The sequence below is a fragment of the Falco biarmicus genome, chromosome 3 (genome assembly GCF_023638135.1).
Source record: "Falco biarmicus isolate bFalBia1 chromosome 3, bFalBia1.pri, whole genome shotgun sequence".
In the NCBI taxonomy this organism is placed as follows: domain Eukaryota; kingdom Metazoa; phylum Chordata; class Aves; order Falconiformes; family Falconidae; genus Falco; species Falco biarmicus.
The window spans coordinates 116,377,779-116,388,497 of NC_079290.1; the positions used below are offsets into that span (position 1 = coordinate 116,377,779).

At 60.4% G+C, this 10,719-nt stretch overlaps 1 protein-coding gene across 1 annotated transcript; it reads right to left on the minus strand.

Moving 5' to 3' along the window:
* Positions 1-10,066, minus strand: MFSD2A (MFSD2 lysolipid transporter A, lysophospholipid). The gene is made up of 14 exons (XM_056331615.1): positions 9,938-10,066; positions 9,735-9,857; positions 9,025-9,149; positions 5,505-5,628; positions 5,265-5,343; positions 4,528-4,700; positions 4,334-4,424; positions 3,583-3,704; positions 3,186-3,269; positions 2,188-2,271; positions 1,738-1,850; positions 1,393-1,536; positions 1,027-1,203; positions 1-660 (listed from the first exon to the last, which is right to left on the minus strand). Exons 1-14 carry the CDS (start codon positions 10,013-10,015, stop codon positions 603-605), a joined length of 1,575 nt encoding a protein of 524 aa, XP_056187590.1. The 5' UTR covers positions 10,016-10,066; the 3' UTR covers positions 1-602.
* Positions 10,067-10,719: the final 653 nt, after the last annotated feature.

Consider the following 10,719-nt stretch of genomic DNA (forward strand, 5'->3'; position numbering starts at 1 on the left):
TTGACTTCCCCCACTTTTATGTAAATTAATATTAAACAGGTCCTTGAGTTTTGTTTTTGTACAGATATATACAAATAGGAAACAGTTTCATATTTACATCATTAAGTTAATTAGGCTCTATAAAAAAACCCAACAGTTTTCCAAATTAGTGTCATATGTACAGACAGCAGAGGTGAGCTCACGTCCTTGGCGCGGTCACATTGACAGTGTAATGTACACTAACCATTACCCCAGTCCCACAGGTGATCAGCCCCACGCAGGCCAGGCACAGACAGGCAGCGGGCATGAGTGTTACGAGCAATAGGATCCCGCTCCAGGCTTTTCTGCTCTCCAGGACCCGGCAGGGAATAGTGCTTGCTTCTCATGAGGCACACAAGTACCACAGGGTCAATTTGTGTAATGTACACTACCAGCGCTCTGTGGATCCCGTGGAAGGCACAAGACCAGCACAGATCTCGTGTTCGAGTTGGTGGATGCTCTGCACGGCTTCTCCTGGGCACCCCTCGATGGCATACACCTATAGCGGCACAAGGCTGGTCCAGCCCCGAAGGGGCCAAGTCCTTCGGAGAACCCCAGCATCAGCAGACGGGCCCAGCCCCGAGTCACACGATGCTGGCCAGTTCTGTGTTGTCCGACTCCGAGCTGCTGTTGCTCTCCTCCCTGGGGACAAAGGGGTGGGGGAGGAGGCATGGAGCAAGCCATGGAGCAAGACCCGCCTCTGAGCAGACCTCTGCCTCGGAGGCTCTGAAGAGCTCGAGTGGGACATCACCACCTTGCGCAGTCCCCAGACAAGTTTTCTTTAGCAACTGGGGCGGGTTCTCGTTCATCTCAAACACTTCATGCCATCTCTTTGGAAGCTGGGATTGGCAAAACAAGCCAGCCCTTCCCTCACCCCACCACCCACGGGTCCTGGAGGATTCCTGGACAAGTCACAGTGTGTCCCAACCCGTCTGGGCCTGATCCTACTCCCACACACCCTGCTGGCATGCCATGGTTGCAATCTCCATAGCACAAGCTGACACTCACTGTAAGTCCTGTAGCGCTTTCTTGTTTTTCCTCCGCTTCTCCTCGTCGATGGGGTACAGCTTGAACAGGAGCAAGCCCAGCAGGATCAGCCCCACAGGCACGGCTGACACGAGCATCTTCAAGGTGAAGTTCACCTCACTGGGCTGGGAGCAGCCCCGGGTCTGGTACCCTGCAAAGCTACGGATAGAAAGGTACCTTCAGGCAAAGGAAGGCGAGTTTGTAGGTGAACCTGTCCCTGCAGGGAGTACAGAGCCACAACTGGATTTAAACCACTCTCCTCCCAGAACCCTCCCAGCCCTTGGGAAGCAGAGCTGCAAGACCTGCCTCCCTCTCTCTCTGCCCCTCAGCTCCCATGTAAGAACTCACTCTAAGCTAAGTGTGGAGATGCCCAGGGAGACCCCAGAGGTAAACTTGGTGAAAAAGACATAGAAGGAGAAGAAGATGGCTTCATGGCCATGGGAGTCGGGGTGCTGCAGCTTGAAGTCGTCTATGACATCTGGGAGCATGGACCTGTGTGGAGAACATGATGGTGAACACTAGGACCGAGCCAACAAAGCATCTCCTCTCTCTGCTGAGAGGATTTCCCTTCAAGAGCCCCATCTTGGGCTGAAAACATCACAGAAAGCCCTCCCAAGGATTTCTAGCCCCAGAAGCACCTTGCCCAGCTCTCAGGGTGCAGTGCCAAGAGCACCAGGACAACCTTGCACTCACCAGGGTAGGAGGAAGGCGGCTGCGACGCTGATCCCAGCTGCAACAGCCACAACGTAGGTGACAATAAGGTTACTGTCCAGGACAGCCACCATGATGAGGAAGGGGATGGCAGACTGTACAGGGGACAGAAGCCACGTTGGTGTCAGCAGTGCCTGACCCTGACCCCCTGGCTGTTCCCCTTCCCTCCCATGCACGCCAGCCCTCCAACTGCAGGGATGGCCACATAAGCAGTGGTGCAGCCTTCCTCCCAGAGCCCCGCAGCAGCCATTTCTGCTGGCCTTGGCCACATCCGTGACAGCACAAATAGCAGGACGAGGGACAGCCACCAAACTGTCATTAGCAGCAACCTCTGCCCAGCTCTGGGCCCTCCTGGGGGGACACAGCTCTGCTCACCCCATGTGGGAAACACCGTCCTCACATGCACCTCTGTGCTCGAGGAGACCCACTCACCGAGATGCCCACGTAGACAGCTTTCTTCTTCCCAAAACGGGTAAGGAACCACTGCCAGAAGGGAATGGTCAAGGTGGCAGAGAGCTATGGGAAGAGAAGGGGTCACGGTGTCACTTGCTGGCCAGGCTCTTTTCTGGGTTCTGGGGGAAAAGCTCTTCCCAGCAACCAGCAGCTGCTGGGCAGAGCCTCCCCCATCACATTTCCAGCACCTCTGATTGCCACATGCTCCAGAGGCTGGCACACAGCCACGCTGCCTGCTCCTGCTCTTGCCCCATCCCTCACCTGCCTCTGCTCCTGGGAAGGAGAGCTCACAATTGGAGCGGCTGCATGGGGCCACCTCCTCCCCCAGCGTGGAGCACCTTGGCACCCGGCACCACGGCCCTCGGGGCAGCCGGCAGGGGCCAGCCCACCACCCCATACAGCGGGAGGACCCGAATCCATCCTTGGTGCTGGGAAGGGACCTAACCTTGCCATTGCTGCCTGCGCACAGCGTGGCCAAGAGCCAGGCTCTGTGAGGACCCTGGTACCTTGCACCTCCCCACTCCATGGGGCAGGGAGGGTGGGAAGGGCTGTCAGGGGTGAGGCAAGCTAGAAAGGGCTTGCAAGGAGCTGTTTTGCTCCATCGTCCTGGCAGTAAACACTGAGATCCCTTTCTCGAGGTGGGGAGGGGAGGGAAGGGAGATAAGTGGCAGTATTTGGACAAAAAGTCCCCATGGCTCCTGGTCTCCCCCGTCTCTGGCTGCCTTCAAAGACCTTCAAAGAACAAAGACCTCGCTGTTCCCACTGACCCGCCCAGCCTTCACAGGACATTTGGCAGCTCCTTCTCCTTCCCCTCCTCCCAGGGGACCTTCAGTCACTGTCCCCATGGCAGCTCATCACAGCCTCCCTCCCCTCATCCAGAGCACCCATCCCATGCCAGCTCCTGGGCAGGACCCGTGGGATCCCACATCCCACCACAGTCCCAGCCCTGAGAGACTCCAGGACAGGGCCATACGCACCATGATGGCCAGGAGGATGTTCTGGAACTCGTTGCGGAAGCCCAGAGTGTAGGTGCAGAAGAGGGCAAAGTTACCTTCCAGCAGCTGTGGAGGAGATGGGCAGGAGTTAGGGGAGGACGGGCACCCCAGCCACCCCGGAGGGATGTGCTCCTCCTCGCAAGGCTGCGCCCAGAGCACAAGCAGGGGAAGAAAGCGGCCATTCATGGACCCGTCCAAGGCCATGAGACCACATCCTTCCTCTCTGCCCAGGGCAACTCCGGCTCATTGAGCTGCTGCCTCACGTGCTCCCAGCCCACCGGGATCCTGTTGGGGCCCTGCGCTGTTCATCCCCCAGCCATCTCCAAGCTGCGCTGCTGCCGTTCCCTCTCCCCAGTCCTTCCAGCCCGGCTGTGCTTACCATGAAGGCCAGCGAGGTGAAGAGGAAGCCGGCGATGAGCTTGATGTAGGCACCATGGTTCATCACCAGCTTCAGTCCCTGGAAGAAGGAGACAGGCTTGTCCGACTGGAGCTCAGAGGACTCTGGGGAGCAGAGCAAATCAGCCCATCGTTAGACTCGCTGTAACAGCACCCTCGGGGGCAAGGGGTGCAGTGCTTCACGCTCGCTGCTGAGTGCCCTACGGGAGTCCTTGCCCACCTACAGTATCCCACCTCAAGGGAGTTGGAACAATGCCCATAGAGACCTCCCTGCCCTCACGCAGGGGTCCCTCAGCCCCACAGAGAGGAGAGAATGGCCCGGCTGGTTTGCCCAGGATAAGCAGAGCTGGTCACAAAGCAGAGGGAGGGAAGGCCAGAAGCTACTGGACTTTGGATATCACCTCCCCTCAGGATGCCCTTGTTGGCACTAACAACCTTGGCCAGCCAAAACTGCAAGATAACATTTATCTCTGACAGTGCAGAGCAGAGAGCTAAGTCCTCATAGCTGCACTGTAATGTATCCCAGAGATGCTCCGGTCCCCTGCCCACAGCACTGCCCTTCTGCAGCACCTTCCCCAGGCCCCCAGACCCAGACCCCCTCTACCTACCCCCCTCCTCTGGGGCTTGACCCAGCAATGAGGTGCCGAGAGCTCAGCCAGGCTCCTGAGGAGCCCCTGGCAGGAGCCACAGCATTTTCACAAGCCACGAGTATCCCAGCACGTTTCAAGCCTCACCTCTCTTCTCCCGCACGCCCACAGACAGGATCACGGCGCAGAGGATGTAGAGTCCCCCAATGACCCCCGCAGCAATCATGTAGGCATTTCTCTGTGCAAGAGAGGAGGGAGTGGTGAGGAAGGGGGCTTTTCCCAGGAGTCAGGCCAGTCAAAGTCAAGGAGAGGGGGCTACCAGCAGGTCTCCCCCAGCTTACTGTGTCCGTGAGTGACCCGGTGTCATGGGTCATGTTTAGTTCCTCCATGGCCACCGAGGAGTTGGTCTTGCCAATGAAGAGGGGGCTCTCGATGCAGGGAGTATCCACCTTGCCCACGATCTGGCCCTGGATGGCAGTGCCTAGCACAGTGCCCAGCACTTCCACAGTCATACCTGGAGGGAGAAGCCAGTGGGACTCAGCACGGCCCTTGGGTACCCAGGGCATGGGTGCAAACCCCTTCACAGCAGAGCCTCCCCAGCTGCAATTCGTTGCCCTTCATCAGGAGAAATGAGCCAGCTCAGCTCACTTACAGCTCCCTCCACCAAGTGATAAGGAGAAGGGGAGTGTCTGCTGGGGAAACTGAGGCAGGGAAAGAGGCCAACACTTGGTCATGCTGCTCCCGCTACTGTATGACAGAGCGGGAAGAAAGACTCAGGAGCTCAGATCCCCCACCATCTGCTCCAGGCACTTGGCCCATAACAGGGACCACCTCCCCATCAGCCCTAGACAAGGATGTCTGCTGGAGGAGCTAGGGAAGAGGAATGGAAAGAGCTGAACCAGCAATTCAAGCCCTGAACAATGTTCATCACACACCACACCTTGGGGCGGGGTGCGATCAAATGAGCCCTTCCAGCAGGGCATCTGGAGGAGGATCGTGCCCCAGCAAGAGCTGCAGTGGAGGAGCCAAGCATGGCTGCCCCCCAGCCATAGCAAGGAAGGGAAGGAAATATTCTTACGGTAGGCAGTGGCTGAGTCCCGCTCGCTCTGCTCCCTGCTGATGAACATGGTCAGCGCTGAGTAGGGCACATGAAAGCACTGCAACAGCACAAGGAGTATTAGCTCAGGGATGGTGCAACAGCCTGTGGGACCTGGGGCAGCAGGAAACCTGCCCCTCTGTAGCTCAGCAAGGTGAAGGCAGGGATTCATACTCTCCATCCCTCCCCCGCCAGCCCTGGTGCATGCAGAGCCCAACTCACCGTCACGAGGGTCTGGAAGATGCAGTAGAAGACAAGATACCACATCACTTGGCCTCTGGAGATGTCCGGCACAAACCAGATGAGAAAGTAGGAGATGACAGCAAACGGGGTGGAGAAGATGATCCTTTGGGAGGACACAGGATTAGCCTCACAGGCATGTACTGCCTGGATAACCCCAACAGCTCAGCTCTCCCCACTGCCACGTGTTCAGTGGGGTTCAGGCACCTGATTTTGGGAGCTCCTGAGCTGCCCTGGGGTGGCCCACCCTGCTCCAACACTTGGACACGAGGTGATGGCCACAGATTGAGTGATTCAGACCAGGCTGAAGGCAGCAGCTCTGGTCTCACAGTGTGGGAAGCGGAAAGGCTGGCTCAGACTTCCAGGGAAGAGTTTTATTTGCAAAAATAGACATCCCTGCTTCAATGGAAGCAATTGATCTGCTCCTGCCTTTGGCTTCCAGCCCAGGTCCTGACCTCTGCCCCAAGCGGTACTGCTGTCGGGTTGTAATCACCATCCTCATCCCAGCAAGGGCTGGGGAGCAGCCAGGCAGCACAGCCCTGCTCCCCAGCAGCCAAACGCCTCTCACCAGCTTGGCTTTGCTGCCAGCCCCCCTGAGCCCTGCTCCCGGGGTCACGACCATTCTGCTGGCAGGGATGAGGCACACCACCAGCCAGCAGCAGGCTGGCTCATCCTTCCACCCCTGCCCAGCTTCTTGGAGCTGCAGGCACAGGGACATTGGATGCAAAGCACAACAGAGGATCAGAGGGGATTGCTGTTCCAGCAGGACCAGCCAGCAAGCATGATCACAGCAAGAAGCCACCCAGGGCATCTCTCTGCTTCGTCCAGCACATCTTATAACCCTTGTCCTCCTGCATCCAGGCAGGGAACAGCTCCACCCTGCACCAGCAGCCCACCACAAGCACCCAGGTCCCCTTGTCACTCAGGAGGGCATGGGAGGAATTTGGGAGGGAAGTGAGCCAGGTGTTGAGGCTGCATCCACATCTGCTTAGGAGACTGATCTTGCAAGCACCCTGTGCTCCACAAACCACTGGATGGAGGCTGCATCCTGGCGTAAAGCCAGCAGAACCGGACACGGGACAGAGCCACGCTTGGTCAGGGCTGGCCCTCCGCCACTCCACTGCCAGGGTACAGCAAGATCTTTCCATCTGGGCTGACGTACAGGCGCAAAGTTTAAATTTAAAATTGGGTGTTGGGGGGGGGGGGGGGGGGGGGGGAGAGCGAGAAACCAAATCTCCATGGATGGACTCGGCGGAGGCATTGCACAGGACACAACACATACACATTTTTCCGAGCGCACGTCACCCCAGCAGAGGGGGAAGGGGCGAGCCAGCTCCAGCCACTCCTCTCCTGCGCATTTCTTGTTGCACGCATACGTGGAGAAGGGAAATTTTGAATGAATCACCACAGCCGCGCGGCGGGAAGCGCGTCACGCTCGCCGCGGGTGCCAGTGCATGCACGCCGAGTGTGCCAATTCCCTGGGGGCCAATCCCAGCACCAGGACGAGGGTGCTGAGCCCTGGCCAGGGCTGACCAACAGCAGCAGCAGCCAAGTGACTGAGAGTTACCCCTGACCGAGGCAGAGATGATTAAGACGCTCGGAGGAGGCTGCCGGCGTGACGCGCTCATCCGCTCATTGGCCACAGCGGGATGGTGTGTTTCTTTGTGCCACGGCTTGCACACCCCCTTCCCAGCCCCGCACACCCCCTTCCCAGCCCCGCAGTTAATCAGTTGCAAACGGCTGCTGCCCCAGAGAAGGAAGGTCAAAGCCAGGGCTCTTCAGTTACCGACACATCAAGGAAAAGTTTCGTCACCGAGAAGTCTGGGGTGACCAAGGAAATGGGGACTTGCTCTGGGCTGGGGACAGAGCGGGGTCCCTGAGGCTGGGGGAGAGGAGGAGACAGCCAGTGGATTCACTGCTGGGACAAAAATGTGCCCAAAAGTGTTTCAAAAGAAAGAACTGAAAGAGAAAGAGGTGACGGCCCTTGGGGAAGGGCCTCTCTCCCTTCTTCTGAGGACCTGGAGCAGCCCTGAGCTTTGAGCTAGAGCTGCTGGCAGCCGGCTGGGGCTCGGCCCCGCAGATCCGAGCCTGGCAGAAACTGTGAGCAATAAACCCTGGCACAGAGGGGGTTGCACAGGGTCGCCTCATGGGTGCTGAGGGCTCGGGTCAGACAGCAGCCTCCGAGACCACCACGCAGCACCTGCAGCTCCTGGCTTTGTACAGGGGGAAACTGAGGCAGCAGCAAGAAGCTCTGCAGCCCCACACAGCCAGCCCCACTGTGGCTGACAAACCCCGAGTGCAGGAGGTTTAAACTTAGCCCAGTTGGACTCAGCAGGTTGCCCTCGAGCCGTGTACAACCGCAGCAAGCTCCTTGCGGCCGGCTGCCCCGGCACTGCTGAGGGGCCCAGTGCAAGTCGAAAGCTCTGGCTAATTTTAACGAAGCAGAAGCCGTTTGGAGGAATGCAGCCACTCCATCCCCACCCCCTGCCTCGAGATTACAGCGAGCAGAGCCGCAGCAACCACCCCAGCGCGCATGGCTATCCCGCGCAGCCCTGCTCTAATCTCTGGACCCCAGACCCTGCCACACGTGCGGCTCCAGAGAAGCTATTTCAGGCCATGTGCGGAGCCTGGCTTTAACAACAGCCGACTGCCACTGCCCAGAGCTATTCCAGGAAAGTCCGGAAGCAGAGGGTATAATCTGCGGGGGAAAGGACTGCATCTCTCTAATTCCACTCCCCCCGTGCCCACCCTCTTTGCTGCATTGTATTTCAGCGATCCTACAGGCACCCAGGACATGGATTATTTTAGCACAGGACATGCCTCCGTGTCCACACTTAAGCATTAGCGCTCTGGAACGCGCCGTGTCCCATGCAGGGGCAGGTGTTTACAGATGTCCCACATCTGCCCTGGGTGCAGGCTCGAGACCTTCAGGGCTTTGCAGACCCCGTCCCACCTGCTCCAATTTTGGCACCCCTTTGCTCAGCACCCCGCTCCCAAGGACAGCAAAAGCACCCACGTGCGGACACCCATCTCCATGACAGCTGTTTTCCTGCTAAAAGAGCATCCTCCTCGTGACTGTCAGCCGGCACCACACCACCACACATCGACCGCTCACACCCCTGTCCCTCCTCCCTATGGGTGCAATGCCATCTGCTCCACTGGCAACGTGGCCCTGTCACCAACCAGGGTTCAGCAACCACCACAGGAACAAAGTCCAGCATGGGATGTGGCACCAGGACAGCTCTCAGGGAGCCTGGAGCTGCTGCAGGTACAGTGACACGGAGGCCAGCCAGGTCCACATCACACAGGGGTGGCTTGGGACCAAAGCAACAGGCACAAACTTGAAGCCTTGGGTTTTTTGGGACACTTGGCATCTCACCTGGGTGAGATAGGGCATGAGTATGTCCTGCCCTGTAAAGCTCATGCCAAGGGACACCCAAAGCTGACTGGAGGCACTGTGACACATCAGGCAAGGATGCAGGGTGCTACAGGCGGCTCTTACCAGGGCATCAGGCGGCCAAAGCGAGTCCACGATGTTTTGCTGATGAAGAAGCCCACCATGGGGTCTGTGATGGCATCCCAGGCTCGCCCCACAAACAGGATGATGGAGGCATAGAAGGGGTCCAGCTGCAGGAAGAAGATCTTGTGTCAGCACACACAAGCCCCCATGCCCCTGGCTGCCCCTCCTGAGCTCCTCAGGACCCTCCCAACAGCACCGCGACCCCACCGCCAGCTGGGAGCAGGGATGGATCCCTCGGCGCCTTGTCAGTGGGATTTGAGCACAGTCCCCCCCAGCTCTGCCCCCACCAGCTTTTTTCCACCCTAAACTCCCACCTCTCGGAGCAGAGCTCCCCAAAGCACAAGGGTGCCCCAGGGACACTTCTCCCCGTGGATTCCCTCCCTGCTCCCCACCAGCGTGGAATGCCGTGGGATCGCGGGACGGATCCCGCATCCCGCGGGACAGACGCCACCAGCCTGTTTTGTCCCCTGGGGAACCCAAGACACGTGGAGCGGGGGCCGGCCTGGTGAGAACCCACAGCCCCCGGACCGACACCCACGCAGGACCGCGACCCCCTGCGTGACCGATCCCCGCCGCTCGCCCCAAAGCGGGGCGCACCGCTTCCAGCGGGGGCCGGGACACCGGGGCGCCCCTCCGCCGGGCAAAGGGCCCCGGGGGCTCCGGCCCCCCCAGGCACCCGGCCCCGGCCGTACCTGCGCCACGTCCAGGAGGTAGATCTGGAGGAAGAAGCCGAGCGCGCAGCCCGTGATCTGGTACGGGGCCCCCCCGACGGCGTAGCACAGCTTGCTGCACACCGACAGCCGCTCCCGGCTCTCCTGCAAGCGGGTCGCCGTTAGCGCCACCGGGAAGCCCTCCCCGGCCCCGGCCCGCCCCCCATCCCCGGCCCGGAGCTCACCCTGCGGCGAGGCTGGCGGCAGGCGGGCGGCAGGAGCCCCCCCGGCCGGGCCCGCTCCGCGCCGCCGCCCCCGGCCATGCCGTGCGCGATGAATGGGCCGCGCCGCCGCCCGCGCGGGCCTTGTACCGGCAGCGCCCGCCCCGGCCGGGCCCGCCCGCGCCCCGCCCCCCGCCGCCTCCGCCGGCCCGGCCCGGCCCTTGCTCCAGCCCCCGGCCCCGGCGCCGCCCGCCTGCCCGTCCGTCCTCCGCGTCTCTGTGCCCCCAGCCCTCACCGTCTCACCCCCCCATTCCCCCAGCCCTCATCCCCGCCCCCCACCCCTCATCCCCCCATTCCCCCAGCCCTCACCCCTCCATTCCCCCAGCCCTCATCCCCGCCCCCCACCCCTCATCCCCCCATTCCCCCATCCCTCATCCCCGCCCCCCACCCCTCATCCCCCCATTCCCCCAGCCCTCACCCCTCCATTCCCCCAGCCCTCATCCCCCCATTCCCCCAGCCCTCATCCCTCCACTTCCCCATCCCTCATCCCCTCACCCCCCCATTCCCCCATCCCTCATCACTCCACTCAACCATCCCTCATCCCTCCACTTCCCCATCCCTCATCCCCTCACCCCCCCATTCCCCATCCCTCATCCTGTCATCCATCATGCCCCCATTCCATCCCTTCCCTCCATCCCAGCCCTTTACCCCTTCACCCCTTCCCTTTCTGCATCCCCCTGTCTCCCCGGGTGCCCCCACTGAGGGCAGAGGCTGAGCGAACACTGTGCTGCCCTACAAGGGGACAG

What these genes read in the sequence shown, in the direction of transcription:
- MFSD2A (XM_056331615.1), bottom strand. Translation starts at nt 10,015, where the DNA reads ATGGCCGGGGGCGGCGGCGCGGAGCGGGCCCGGCCGGGGGGGCTCCTG. An exon ending in ACCTCCTGGACGTGGCGCAG is followed by an intron (nt 9,150 to 9,734) that starts GTACGGCCGGGG and finishes TTCTTCCTGCAG; the next exon opens with CTGGACCCCTTCTATGCCTC. An exon ending in GGGCGTGCGGGAGAAGAGAG is followed by an intron (nt 3,705 to 4,333) that starts GTGAGGCTTGAA and finishes TCTGCTCCCCAG; the next exon opens with AGTCCTCTGAGCTCCAGTCG.